Source organism: Corvus brachyrhynchos, unplaced genomic scaffold (genome assembly GCF_000691975.1).
Source record: "Corvus brachyrhynchos isolate BGI_N302 unplaced genomic scaffold, ASM69197v1 scaffold200, whole genome shotgun sequence".
NCBI lineage: Eukaryota > Metazoa > Chordata > Aves > Passeriformes > Corvidae > Corvus > Corvus brachyrhynchos.
Window position 1 is genome coordinate 5520779 of NW_008236184.1, and position 15512 is coordinate 5536290.

The window sequence follows — 15512 nt, forward strand, 5'->3', positions numbered from 1 at the left end:
GAGAGCAAAATAACAGCAAAACAAAACAAACACACACACACACACCAAAAACCCCCCCAAACCCCAAGGAATAATAACCCCAGGGAAGCGACAAAGCCCCCTTTTCACACGCAGAATTTGAGGGAGAAAGGTACAAATTCTTCAGAGAATGTGTTATAAAACACTGAATTTCAACTAATGAGTATTACACAATGGGTAAAAACATGTGGAAAGACACTGAGGGGAGGTGAAAAAAGGACAATGATAGCCACAGGGTAAAAAGGAAGGAAGGGAAAGTGTAAATGAGAAATTAATGATTATTTAAGTAACACACAAATGGTCTTGTAATTAACAAAGAGCTGTGAAATTATTCTTGTGTTGACCTTTGTTTCTTTCACTGCATTCGCTATTTATTTACACTCATGTTTATTTACACTTATTCATTTTCCAGGCTGTCCTCATATGCTGTCTGTTCAGGATTTAAAAGGCAAAAAGAATTTTTAAAAACCAAAAAAAAAAAAAAAAAAAAAAAAGCCAAAAAAAACCCCCAACAAAAAAAAGAGCAGGATTTACCAGGCTAGTAGTAGAAAACAACAAAACAACCAGCCAGTATTTACGAAAGAAAAAAAAAGGAGAAGAACACGAGTGAAAAAAAAAAAAAAAGATTAGGAACAGGGAACAAACAACATCACCATTTGCAAAGAAGGGCTTTGCGAATTTAGGAGTTTTTCCAAGAATGACGGAGAGCTCCACTGTGTTTATAGTGTAACAGCTCAGGATGTAATGAAATTACACTGCAGAGTACTTTAACAGTGTCATCTCATTAGACCTACAGTTGGAACAAGAGAGCCACATAAAACACGCAGCTGCAAATGACTCCATTCTCATCTATTCTCATTTGCTATTAAAAATACCTTTCGGCGTCTTTTTTCCTCCCTGACATCCCTCCACAAAGTACCCTGCAAAGTATGATACATGCACCTATTTAAATTAACAAAGGAATGACTTATTTTAATCTCACTGTGCTTTGGAGTGCTTTGGCCATTTGGATGAGCAATATATCATTACATACAACCTTCCAGCGCTGCAGGCAAGAAACTCGGAGCGTGCAGCATTTGGTGGGAGCCAAACAATTTCTCTAGCACACAACTGTGTCAAATGCATGCATGTATTCATTATGGAGAACGGGGAAATAGCTTTGATGTAGTGGAAAAAAGAAGATGATAAAAGCACCTCTGCAATGTGTGTGCCATTATCAATGGTGGCAGATAGACACGACTGCAGAGCCTCCTATGTGATTAGTAAATATACATATAATTGCTGTGGCCAATTATCAGAAAAATGAGATCGGTAATTACAAGACAGAAAATTAACTAGAACTCTTATTAAGGCTTTGTTTCCAATTCAAACAATTGGAAACTGCTGGAAAATACAATTAAATCAAAAGTAACTGAAGAGTAAAAGGAGAAGCCAAAATTGCTTGACAATTTTCAAAGACTTCTATTAAATACAAGGAGTGTTTGATAGAACGTGGCCAAATTCTCTTTGAACTCGGGCCGGGTGAGCGAGAGGTTATTGTTTCCAAACTTAGGAATGACAGCAATCTAGGCAAGGTTTCTGCTGGGGAGTGGAGGGAACACAAGGAAACCAGCAGCACAATTAAACTTTCTCCACTTCAAAGCACTGCCCATGAAAATTATCTGTATTAATAGAGAAAACGCAGAGGAAAATGCCAACCTTGCTCAGACAGAGCCCAGCAGGATTGGCCTCTCCCCATCCTTCCCTCCTGCCCAGCAGAGCCCTCCTGGGCTTCTCCCTAAAGCCACTGGGATGGACCCAAAAAGGGACAGGTAGGAAATGCTCCGGCCACAGAATCCATGGGAGACCATTCCCTGGGCAGCTGGCTCTGCCCAGCAATCTACCCCTGCTGTTTATTTTAACTAAACTGCAAGTGAGGAGCTGGTTGCAACCCAAACATCCCTCCAAGGGGCTGCCAGCTCGGCTCAGTCCACGCTGCGGGATCAGGATGGGCATCGAGCACTTCACACTCATTTGGGAGGTGATAATTTCTGCATTCACAAGAGATGACGAACCCATAATCGAGAGAAACCTCATTATGAGAGGGGAGGAGAAGCTGATGAGCTGCTCTAAAGCCACCAGCATCCCACTCTGGTTATTCCAAACCCTCTGGGCTCATCCAGGCAAGGGGAGAAGTTGCTCCAACATCAGCATAAAACCCTGGACTATGCGGCTCCTGTCCTGCAGCACAGCCAGGGGACAGGGGGCTCCTGCCTAACAAAATTTCACCTAGATGGAAGTAAATGTTAAATCCTATTTTTTTGTTTCATTTTTGGGGGCATATTTTTCCGTTCAGTTCAGGTATTTCAACCCCATCCAGACCTGCTGGCCATGGCCATGCCTGGGCTGGTTTGCTCTCAGGAGCTGAAGAAGAGATGTTGTGTGGAAGGGTAGAGCTGAACACACAGCAGGTCTCAGGATGGAAGCAGGACATGCTTTAAGAATCATCCAGAGGATTTTAGACTGTGGACACAAATTTATCAGATATTTGCCTGAAAAACAGAAAGCCTTTTGGGAGGCTCAAGGAAATCAAGGTTGAATCTTGAGGACACCTTCCACTAGAGCAGGCTGCTCAAGTACCAGGATGTGCAGATACTGCCTGTTTTGTATCCTGAGGTTTCCCAGATGTTGTCTGACACTCAAGAAGATGGGAATATAAGGAAATAAAGAAAAGCTACACTGTGTGATGCAATATGGTCACATTTGCTGCACCCTGGTAATCTGCCTTATTTTCCCCACCTACAAAATGAAATCACACAATAGAAGGAAAGTAGAAAACCAAGATTTTAAAGGAGTGAGGAACACATATTTTCAATTTTGACTGGGAAATGGTTGTTTCCTTTTCATTAACTGCCACAGCTTTTGACCACTGTCATAAAGACCTCGATACTGGTGATGATGCTAAAATGGCAGTAAAGACACAAAGGGTTGTGAGGATCCATGGACCATTATTCCCAGGACTGGCTGCTTCCCTGAGCATCCAAGCAACATTTCCATAACTGGGATCTGCCGCAGGAGAAGACAAGAGCAGCCTCTGATTTCTCCAAACCAGCCCAACTGTGCACACTGAGCGAGGGAAGGGCAAGAGGAAAAAAAGTTTGAGTGATGCCTTTGCCTTGTGAATAATGAACAGTTCAGGGAGGTCAACCCATTACAACTGAAACCGTTTAATTATTAATTATGCACAATCTATGAGCAAAAGGACAAGTTCAGAATGTTTAATGTGTGGTAACTCCGACTGGACCCTCTCTTGGCATTTTGTTATTAGCACTTGTCAGCAAGGTGCTCAGGCAGAAAGACAAAAGCACAGCGGCAGAAAATCTGAGCTGGAGGAGAAGGGAGGGCTTTAAACTTCAAACACTGCTCCTAATATTTAATTTATAGAGTGCCAGGGTTCTGGTATAAACCTTATTGACTTCCCTGCAGTCAGGGGAAGTCCCATTATCTAAATGAAGACCTGGGAATGAGAACATGGAACAATCCCTCCCAAATCCCTCTCTTTTGAAGGCAGCAATAACATTAGAATCTGTAGCTTCCTTTTTTCCCCTCACAGGTCTGAACAAAGGAAGAAAGGACCACCTAAGAGTGTGTCCAGAAGCCAATCCTTTGGAACCTTTGCAATATGAGCTTGAATTACAGATCCTGGCATTATCCTCGCTTACTCCTCAAACGGATTATTTGGAATGTCTCCTGCTCTGTTTGCTCCTCCTAAGCAGAGCAGTGACAGAGATGCTACTGAGGCTCAAGAAGTAAACAATGTCCAGCAAATCCACAAATGAACATGGATAAGGCACTTTCCTCCCTTTCCTGTCCAGTTTGGAGGTTTACATGGATAACCTCAAGAGGAAAATTCAACAGATGCAGCTTGGAGTTGCTTATTTTTTTGGAAACTCCTATGTCAATGGAATTTGGGAGTCATTCCTGACTGGCAACAAGCACCAAAAACCCCCAGGCTTTCCATACCGTCAGGGGTCTTACCCCAACACACAATTTCTTGAGAGTGAAACATTTTCTCAGAACAACTGAAAGCCTGAGATTTATCACATCCTTCCTGAAGGAGAAATCCCACAGCTTCTCTAACTGGAAAACCAGGAAACACAGCTTTCCCTGAGCATCCAAGCAACATTCCCATAATGGGGATCTGCTGCAGGAGAAGACAAGAGCAGCCTCTGATCTCTCCAAACCAGCCCAACTGTGCACATTGAGCGAGGGAAGGGCAAGAGGAAAAAAAGTTTGAGTGATGCCATCAGGGTGGCGATGGAAAACTTGGGATCCAATCCATGTTCCTTCTCCCTTGGGGCCAGCCCCATGGATGGAACAATGGACAACTGCTACCAGCACGTCCTACAAGAACTTGGTAGCAACAGAGGCTGGAATTCCCAGTGGAATCCCAAAACCAAACAGGTTTTATTCCTGAAAAAATCCCTCTCTGGGAAGGGTTAAATTTCCCCGTTCTTTCCCCTCAGCTCCGCTTGTGCAGAAGGAGCTGCCATGGTCCTGTGGCTCCATGGCCACAGGAGGGAAGTTACCAGAACCCAGCAAACCAAACCTCAGCTCCTCTCTGCTCTGGGCTCCCCCAGCGCTCCCTGCCTGTGCAATGAGCATCTCCTCTGGGCACTCTCTCCTGTTCTAACTCCTCCACGGATGCTGAAATGGCAGCATTTCATAAATAATGCCTGTGCTTTGCAAAGTGTTTCTGCCTTATCACCTCAGCCCTCAAAAGCTCTAGGATTAAACAATTTTTATGCACTCCAGTTTCTCTTATATTAAAGCTTTCAAAAATATATTTACTTTTCTATGGTAGCTGCACTGCACTTTGTGGCCAAACCGTGATTTTATAAATTTCTTTTTTTTTTTTAGAAAAACAAGTTTTAGATGCTGCCAGGTGCAATTACAGGTAATAAATGCACTGTAGTTCCCAGAATATTCTGAGCTGGAGGGAACCACAAGGATCACCAAGTCCAACTCTTAAATGAATGGTCTTTGGCTACAATGAGAGCAGTGAATGACAGTATTGTACAAATTCAGATTTGCTCCTACAAGGACAACTTTCTTCCACAGCATTCCTAAAAAACTTATATATATATATATATACACACATATAAAAATAAAATCCATTTCCCATTTTGGATCTACTCCTTCCAGACAACTTTCTTCCACAATATTCCTAAAAAGCCCACTCTCCGTATAAAAATAAAATCCAAGTCTGACTTTCAATTTACTCTTACAAGACAACTTTCTTCACAGCATTCCTAAAACAATATATATATAAAACAACAACAAAAAAATCTATTTCTGCCTTTCCAGCCAATCTACTTCAAAAGGCCTGAAGAACCCTAATGCAGGGGATTTCTGACAAGTAACAAGTTGGCAGAAGCCAGCAGTGGCTGGAGGTGGCTCTGAGGCCCAGACTTGAAAGAATTCCTGGATTGTTCCTGTTCGGCTCCCACCCCGGGCAGGAAGGTGAAGGATGATTACATCTCTGCACCGGGTCACTTCTTGCTCTTTTCTTAGTAGCAGGTGCCAAATGTGACAAATTATCTGTGGGGGCATCTTGGTGTGAAGTTTTGTGTTCTGGGATTGGAGCGGCACAGGAAACTCGTTTATTTCCAGAGCTCGAGCTGGACAGAACCAGGGTCGAAAGGCCAGCGTTTCATCCCCAAAACACTGAGCCTACCTTAACACCTCAAGCCTCGTGAGGACCAGCTTTTCATCCCCAAAACACAGCCTACCTTAATATCAAACCTTGTGAGGACCAGCTCGTCTCCCAACAGCAATGCTCCTCAATTTCCTGGGAATATCAGGAGCCTCCCTCTGTAAGGAACGCGTGTGGGTGCTCCTGGGTAAATAACCCAGCAGATATTGGGATTATTTGGCTGTAGGATTTGCTACCGGGGGATATTTTTTAGAGCCAAGAAGAAGGGAGGAAAGAAGGGATGAAGAACAGGAATAATCCAGAGTGTGGGACATGGCACTTCCTCCCCTCGCCAGGCTCTGTGCCTTTTAGCGGGGCTCTCCGAAGGGCCTGCAAAAACAGGTTAATCCTTCCACCAGAACTGTAATTGCTTTTTCTCTCAAACAAACCAAGAATTTCTCCCTCTCCTGGCTGGTCTCCTGTCGCTCATCAGGCAGCAGAGCACGGCAGGGTTGGGCAGACACACACACAGCCACACATCTCAGCGAGCCGAGGCAGCGCTGCGTGACACCAGCCCCTACCTGCGCACACTGAGGGGACCCGGCGAAAAACTCAACCCATTTGTTGTTCCCCTTCCTCCTCTGTACCCTCCCGATGCATTTTTATTGCTTTTTCATAAAACACTGCTGCAAATAATCAAGCATGACCATTGACATCCACAAGATTGAGTTTTAGGAACCATTAAATGAGCTTGTCCTCCTGGGAAGGTTCTTGCTCAGGTTGGTCTAAAGGTAATTATTCAGCAATTCCTACCTGTGGTTTTACCTTGTTCCTATATAAGTCTCTGAATCTCATACACTGGTAAGGTCACAATTTCTGTCTCCATAAAACTATACCTTAAATTATTGTAGGTTTGGGCGTGCACACACACACACACACACACAAGTGCATAACCTATGGAAATCTACAAAACTCCAGAAATTTTCAGGTTTCACCCATTTAAATCAACACCTGAGAATGTAAAGAGAAATTCCTGAAGAAAAAGAAATTAAATCTTGTTTCATTCTGAGCCTTTTGGAGTTTTTTACTGCATTTATAGCACGAGCAAAATGCAGTGTGGATTCATAAGGTGAAGGAATTCAGGGCTTGAGAGGAAACACCTCTCATGTTATTTGATCAAGCTGAACATCCCAGGAATTTTAAAGGCTATTCCAATAAGTAGAGGGATCTATTTAACCACATAAAAAAAAAAAAAAAGATAATAGCAACAACTATACAGAAAAATGTATTAAGTGCAAGTTAATTTTTTTCCACGGGAAAATTTGAAAACATATTGACACTGAAATGCTTCACAGCTCAGCGTTAACACCCCACCAGCATTAAGTGATGCTCTTAAATGTTCCTGGAGTACAGATTTAAAAGGAGACAAAAAAAAAAAAAAAAAGAGGTCTTTGATTTGTGGAGTTTGGAAAGTCCTTGAGCTAGATTAAACTGCAGTCTTGTGAGACCGAGTATCTCTGTGGGGGCACTTAACAGAAATGCTCAAGAAACCCATGGAAAGCTTCTCTCTACTTACTCATGAAGCTATCAGGGTAAGGATTCATGAGGACAACTAATTAATTTTTCTTCTCAATTTCTGCCTGACTTGTTAAAACAGGCAGGTTTTGCAATGCTGCCTCCTGTTTGTACAAACCGGGATTTGCTCTTGGAACTCTTCCCTCCCCAAGCTTCTGATGGAATTGGAATAATAAAATAATTTAAAGGCAAAAATTGAGTTCTTTTCCTCCCCAATTCAATACAACAAAACCCAAATAAACCAAAAGCAACACCTAAATCACAATTACAGTGAGATTACAAACTATGGCACCTTTGAAACCAAAATTCATTTATCTCGGGTGATGAAGAAGAAAAGGTTGGAAAGCAGAGCTGATGTTTAACTACAGAGCTGGTGACCGAACTGCTCCAGGGGCTGGCAGGAATTGCTTTCCTAGAAGGGACACTCCAACTACACAGAGGTTAAACAAAATAGCCCTGGAGAGCTTAAGGAAAATTCATAGGACTCTACTGGATGCATTCCAGCTTTCTGTCTATCCAGCCTTCTCCAGATGCAGAGCAGCCACCTCTAAAGCCAAATCCCACAAGATTCAAAGGACGGGAAGCTGAAATGCTGAAAAACACAAAGCTCCAGGGTCTGGGCTTTTGGGATCTTTGTACCCAAGCTGCAACCACCCAAGGAATGCTGAGCTGAGCAGAGATCAGGAAAAATGACATTTTTAGAAGGTTTCAGGAATTCTGCAGCTGGAATATAGCTGAGGAAGCAACTAAATGGTTGGATTTGATGATTTTAGAGGTGTTTTCCAACCTAAAATGATTCTAAACAGTGATTTCCCACATAATACAAGATACCAGGGAAAGAAGTACCCACAGCTCAGAAGAGCTTTGCAAATAACATCACTTCTCAACCCTCTGCAAGGGATGCAAAAAATGCTACAATCAGAGCTCTCATTTTCTTGAAAAACCTAATCCCATATTTTTCTGCAGAGGTGCAGTAATCCACCAGTTACCAACCTGGAAATGGAGACCTGTCTCATTTACCTCTTATTACACTGAGAATTTCTAATGCATTAAAAGGCAAATGCAGAATTATACTCAGTGCTACAGTACTTGGAATTTGGAAGAGGAATTTGATTCATTGAGTGACCCTTGCAGATATCAGCCAGGAGAACATTTAAGTGGCCCATTTAATTGCTGGAGATCTGGAGGGATCTGAACAAGGAACGGGTAAGATTTCTTCTGTCAGCTCAAGAGAAAATATCACGGGAGACTGTGAGACCCCAAGCAGTGAGAATGTTAAAAACCTATGGATTCTACTTACAATATTTCATTTCGGAGTTAACACACCAAGTGAAACTGGGTGACCTGTATTTCTCCAGTCATAGAATCATGGAACTGTTGAAGTTGGAAAAGATCTTCAAGACCATCGAGTCCAACTGCCAACCCAGCGCTTCCAGGTTCACCACTGAACCCTGCCCCCAGGTGCCGCATCCACACTTTTTGGAACATTTCCAGGGATGGTGACTCCACCACTGCCTTGGGCAGCCTGTTCCAATGCTTCACAACCCCATTTCTCCAGTCATAGAATCATGGAATTGTTGAATTTGGAAAAGATCTTCAAGACCATCGAGTCCAACTGCCAACCCAGCGCTTCCAGGTTCACCACTGAACCCTGCCCCCAGGTGCCGCATCCACACTTTTTGGAACATTTCCAGGGATGGTGACTCCACCACTGCCTTGGGCAGCCTGTTCCAATGCTTCACAACCCTTTCCATGAGGAAATTTTTCCCATTATCCAACCTGGCCCTCCCCTGGCACAGCCTGAGGCCGTTCCCTCTCCTCCTGTCCCTGTTCCCTGGGAGCAGAGCCCGACCCCCCCGGCTGCCCCCTCCTGTCAGGGAGTTGTGCAGAGCCAGAAGGTTCCCCTGAGCCTCCTTTTCTCCAGGCTGAGCCCCCCTCCCAGCTCCCTCAGGCGCTCCTGGGGCTCTGGGGTTTGCATTTCCAATTTCTATTTCTAATCTTTTTGTGTATCTGGAACAGATTCCGACGACAAAAACTTTTACGAATTGTTTGAAACTGCACCCATTGCTTGGGAAGCACAACCCTGTTCCATGGCAAATTCTTTGGCTGCGCTACCACGAAACACAGGGCCACATCCAGGACATCTTCCAAGCCAGGCTCCTGCTTCCAGCCCCACTCCATTCTCCTTCATGTGGGAGCGCTCTGGAAAGGCTGCACACACAGCAAGCGACGCGTGTCCTTCCCAACGGGAATCATCTGCGCCGCTCAGCGCTTCCCATGCAGCATTTCCCGGAGTTGGAGACAAACTCAGCCGAGTGCTGGAATATTAAATGGCTCTCAGCTCCCAAATAACAGCAGCCTGCCTTTATTGCCGGCTGTGGCAGGAGGAACTCCATTACCAACGAGTCTATCCCCATCTTTGGGCCAGGAGCAGGAATCTTGTCATGGTGGGAGATGCTGCTCCAATTAGGATTGTTGCTTAAATGAGCGTGTCTTATTTGGAGCTGGATCAGAGCTCACTGTAAGTCACCACATGGTAAAAAATAAAGGTTCTGGCAGGCATGTTTCCCATGCACACAGTGCTCCTCACTAATTCTGCCATTAAAAAATAATCCCAGCCCCGATGCCATTAGCAGCCCCATAAGATCATTTCTCAACAAAACCCATCAGGCACAGTTTGCTGTGATTTCAGAAGAACCATCGCGCCTGGCTCGTTTTGGTTCAATTATCCTGCTTCTCAAATCATTTGTTCATCCTTTCTGCGAGTCAATTCAAGTCCTAGAAAATGAACAAACACACTTTGCAAACTGCCAAAGTGACCCACTGTGTTTCAGGTATTTCACTAAGAGTTTAAAACCAGCTCCAAAAATCTCACTGCTGCAGAACATCTAAAAACTCCCATGGGCAGTTTTTATTCCATAGTGTCCACTATCCCAGGTTGCTCCAAGCCCTTGGACCTGGGATACCTTGAACACTTCTGGGGATAGGACAGCCACAGCTTCTCTGGGCAGTTGAATTAATTAATCCTATGAATTAATGATAATGAACATTCACGTGGATTGCTGCTGTGTTTTGGTGGAAGTTCTACCAAATCCCATGACCACCAATACAATAAGCAACTACCAGGAAGAATCGAGGTCTCCATTTCATCACTTTAAAACATTTCTGGCTCCAGAGCTTTTAGCTAGCTCCAGGGGGAAGGATCGAGGGGACTTTAGGACCTCCTCAGAGCCAAGGGGAAAATTGGATCCAAAATAATCAGCCTTACAATAGCAAGATTTCTAACCTCGAATACTTCCACTCTGACATCGAGTGTGTCCAAAACAAAGCGAGTGGCACTTAAAGAACTTTCAGCTGAGCTGTGCTCTGTCACCTGGAGCTTTAACTGCCCACACAGCACACTCTGACCACTGCCTCAGGAGAATGATGACTTCACTTGCTGTGGAACATGAAACAAGTTTAAAAATGCCCAAATGCCAATGGTGAAGGTAGCTCAGCACTCGGATGTTTATAGCCCGCACAAAGTTCCCTGCTTGAAGCTTTTGTGAGAAGACTGGAGCACTTCTGATCCTGAGGAGAAGATGTGAAAGCTGCCAGAAGGTCACAGAATCCTTTGGTTTGGGAAAGATCTCCAAGATCATCAAGTCCAACCATAATCTATCACACTATGAGCTCCTCAGGGCCGTGTTTTAGAACAGTGAGCTCAAGAGTCAGGCACCAGCACCCCTTTAAAAGTGATTTGTGTAGCAGCAAAACACAGCTAAAATCATGATTGTCTGTAACTGACCTTGAGGATGGAGAGGGCCTGTTTCTGATGGTACAGACAGCACTGGTGCTCTGGAATAGCCACGCCTCAACCAAAGATGTGTGTGAGAGGAATAACGATGGAAGGAAGAGATTAAAGAAACAGAAGTCCCTAAAAAGCGCCCCAAGAACCAGATCTCCAGCAAGAGCCAGGGAAAAGAGCTGGGAGACTGGGAGAACTTGCCTTTAGAGAGGATACTTGTTCATTTTACTGTAACCTCACCCCTCAAGGCCCAAATGCCACCTTTAGGAAGAAGCTCAGCCAAGGCACAAAGTCATCCTCTAAGAGAAGGGCAGAAGTGCTCACTGAGGTGAGCCCAGGTAGGTGGAGACTACAGAGATGAGGACTTGGCTCACACCAAGCTCAACAAACACGTTACAGGGACAGGCTGCAGGTAGCTGGATGACTTTAGACACATTTTAGACTCATCAACACGCAGCCACTCAACCTGAGGAGCTGGAAACGACGTCCTGCTAGAGGCTGAGGCAAGTGTTTAAAGAGTGATGGCTTTTTTTTTCTTGTTGGAGCTCCCTAATTAGCAGCATCACCTCATAAGCATTAAAAATGGAGCGAAGTTGACAGAAGTGTGCCCTCAGCTATTTCCTTATTGATCAGAGTTAGGACCCTGCCACGGCTCTGCTGGGGAGGGAGGTGGGAGATGCAAAGGATGTTTCACTTCAGAAATCTGATGTTTTGCCACCGAAATCCAGTCTCCTTCTTCCACCTGGATCTCCTGGATCCCAGCTTCTTATTCTGGCCTTCTGATTGAATGAAAATGTTTGGGTGACATTCAGATGCTTTCCTGCTTACCCCTTAGTTTTCTCTCCTTGTTCAAATGCCCCTTTTTGCCCATCTAAACCTCCTTAAATACACCCACACTGAAGACTTGATTGTCCCTGTCCCAACTCATCAGAGGAACAACTCCCACGATGAGGTTGAGGAGGCTCCAGGACCTCGACAGCTCAAAGCACCAGCTTGTGAGGCACTCAAGTCCTGGATAAACTCAATATTTTGAGCAGAAAACGAGCACAGAGTGGGACCAGGCCAGTTCATGTGTGAGAGCTCCAAGCTGCACCAGGCAACTTGTGCTGGGAGGATGTCGGGCATTGTGCTTCATTAGGAAACAAAATATAAGCTTTCCACTCCATTAGGAATGACTTTAGGAGTGAAAGCACATAAGACGACGACTCACCTCATCAACAATGCACTGCAATAACTGGAGAGGCTGCAATGGCAAGGAGAGAGGGAAAAAGTATTAGACTATATGCAATATCTTTACAGTGGAGTGGAAAGAAAAAATCATTAATGCAATAAAATATAGCAAGATTAATCAACAGCAGCAAACTCTTATAAAAACATTGATGCTCAGGATGTTCTATTATTTCTAATGGTACCTAATCTAATACAGGCAGTTAAAGGTTTGCATTTTCTTCAAAATGCAATTTGCTAAGTTTAAAACAAGGCATTCAAGCATGCAGAGGAAGCAGCCATCAGGAAAAAGAAAAGTGAATTTTTTTCTGAACTCATAAAGCTTACCATTAAAGATCCCTGGTTTTTCTGAATCTGAAAAAAGACAATATGTAATTAGCATGTCATAATCAAAATGACTCACTTGGACACATTATGATCACTGAGAGAAAATTATTGCATCGCTGGTGGCAATTTGTGGGCATGTGTTAACACAATTTACATAATGAAAATACACAAATGTTAATAGCTCGCTTCTCATTTATAGGCGAAAGTCAGCAGAATGTTAATTTCACACAACACTTTTTAGTACCCTCCAGGTTGTATTAGAATAGGAAGAAAAACCATAATCCATTTCAAAAGGCTGTTTACGATTCAGATATAAATAATGTTTTATATTGCTAGATTGTGAACACTGGGCTTAATGTTGCAATCATTGCTAATGTTATGAAGCTCACTCTTTTTAAATTAAAAACCGATTTATTTAAAATTGAAATTAAATCATAGTCAGAAATTAGAATTTTGGATTACTGCCAGGCTCTGCTCACAATCCCTTTTTTGTGAAGAAAACTTTAATTATGTGGTTGAAGTATCTACTGCTGCTCAGGAAAGCCTTTAATACTCCACTTTTCCCCAAGTTTTTTATCTATCCCCACCCAGTTTTCCTTGGACTCTGAGTAGGGCATCACCACCTACGAGACGGGCAAGTTTGGTGAACTTTGTGTTGTTTTAAACTGAAAAGGGAAGATTTGTCTCTTAATGTTCTTAATTTCTGAACATCAGTTTGGGGGGGTGGGGGTGGCAAAGGGAATTCATCCACAGTTTGTAGTAACAGACCCTTCCTTCCATTGCTTCAAGAGCTCCAGAATATCCTGACCCACATTCCCTTCGATGGCAGACAGAAACAAAGGCAGAATCCCAACACAAAGAATGAAACACAAAGCACAGAGCAGGGACATGATGTAAAACAACACTGAATTTTGGGATACTGCTCTCCCAGGAATTTCTACAGGCACCCCATTTCTAACGTGTGGGAGTAATTAATTACCTGGTTTTCCCCACCAGACACAAAGTTGTTGGCAACCCAACGTAATCCTGATGCAAACAGAACACCATCCTCAGTGAAAATGGTCTTTCCTAACCCCGTTTCTTTGCCTTGCCCCTTCCATTCCATATCCTCCCTCGTCTGGTGCCAGGATGATGAATGCTCTGGGCTGCCAGCAGCTTTGGAAGCTCTCTCCCCATCCCCAGCCAGAGGCAGGATCCTCCAGGAACACTTTTCCGGTAGTAAAATGGGATAGCGAGGAGGGTGAAAACCAGCACCAAGGAAATAGCTGGTGATATGCACCTCAAGTCTTTCATTGGTGTATCAGCAGCACACAAAGTTACTGAGTATCATTCTGTTTTTTCCAAGGAGGAAAATACAATAATAAACAGGCACAAGCAGCCCATTATATTTTTTAATGGTCAATCTCCATCTATTACAATTCAACAGAATAAATTTGCTGGTTTTGCTAATAAGCAAAATATTCCGTGGCTATAAAAACCTTTTTTTTTCCTACTTCACTTCCAGATGTTAAATGACAAAATAGACTCGGCTTATTCAATAGGGATGATTTGGAGCTTCTTTACATTAGAGCACAGGAAGAGGCGATCCAGGTTTTTATCCAAACACATCATCACTCACATTTCCTTACTGGAAAAATAGGTCTTGTCACAGAAAGGAATAGAGGTGGGGTCACACGGAGCGGCCCCAACACAGATATGATTACATCCAATTTCAGAGCAAGATTTAAAATATCATTTCTAATAAAAGCACTCAGCCCTCCTAATGAAAAATCAAGCAACACAAATCCAAGTGTTAGGGAATTGTCCCTGTGACACTGGAGGCTCCGCCGGAGCCCGGCCCGGCCCCAGCGAGGCAGAGCCGTGGCCTCACTCACACACACATCGTTACCAGCCTTTATTACACAATTCTGATGGCAACATATTATTTGGAGATCATCTTCATAAATTTTGCATTAAGGTAGCTGTGCCACTACCTGGAATTGATTCAAAATGCTTAAGACACTCAATTACTTTTTAACACTGTTACCCGATGTAACGACATCGCCGCTGTTTCCCTTGCATTTGATGATGCAACATCATTGTAATTGATTCATTTTCTCAATTAAATAAAGCTCCTGTGCTCTCCTCTCTGCAATGCCACCGAGACTCCCCAGTTAGATGGATTACCTCTTCTCCCTGCCTCGGATAAATTGCTGGCGAGGCCACGCTCTGCTCCTCCCTTCCCTCCACGAGCAAACACAATGCTGCAGCCGTATTTTTCAAGTTGGGAGCGGGGCTGAACTTTGCTGTATTTATATTAGGCAGATTTTTCACTGCTAGAACCACGGTGTTTACCTTTTTCCCAGCTCCCATTACGGGGCAGCCTCGGCGACCATAAACCAAAGCCAAGCACCGACAACTTTACGGCCGGTGCTTCTCCACTTGCCCACAGTTCAGGGAAAAGGGAAGCAGCAGCTTTACTGAACATTAACAACTCTTTTAAAAGAACTCATCATAAAATGTTGTCTCTTTTCTTCCTCCTCCCCTAAGCACCAGGCTTTTGTGCATTGCTGGGAAACGAGAGGTTTAGGAGGCAGGTTCGTCTTGAGGGATCCAAGTGTGGCAGCTGCGGCTCAAAAGCTGGAAAATTCGGGGTGTTTCTACCCCAGACAATGACCAAAAACCTTGGGGATCGAGAAGAAGATGATCCCTGGTGTGTTTTCATACTTTCCATGAAGAATTTTAAATAGTGAAGTGGTAGCAGTGACACAAGAAAACCCAGAGTGAAAGGAAGACAAAAAAAAAAGCAGGACACACTTTGAGAATATCCAGGAACAATCTGATGCTCTTGTTAGAACGTCCTGCATCCAGCTCAGGGACCACCCAGCTCCAGAAGGTCATGGAGCTGCTGGAGCAATTCCAGTG

The 15512-nt window shown here is 43.8% G+C and overlaps 1 protein-coding gene across 1 annotated transcript in view; it reads right to left on the bottom strand.

Moving 5' to 3' along the window:
* MAP2K5 (mitogen-activated protein kinase kinase 5) overlaps positions 1-15512 on the bottom strand; it is a 120406-nt gene that overhangs the window by 19360 nt on the left and 85534 nt on the right. Inside the window, exons 18-19 of the mRNA XM_017738578.1 lie at positions 12609-12635; positions 12265-12297 (exon numbers count right to left, since the gene is read on the bottom strand). Of these exons, the coding sequence (XP_017594067.1) occupies positions 12265-12297; positions 12609-12635 (60 nt within the window). The remainder of the gene's footprint in view (positions 1-12264; positions 12298-12608; positions 12636-15512) is intronic.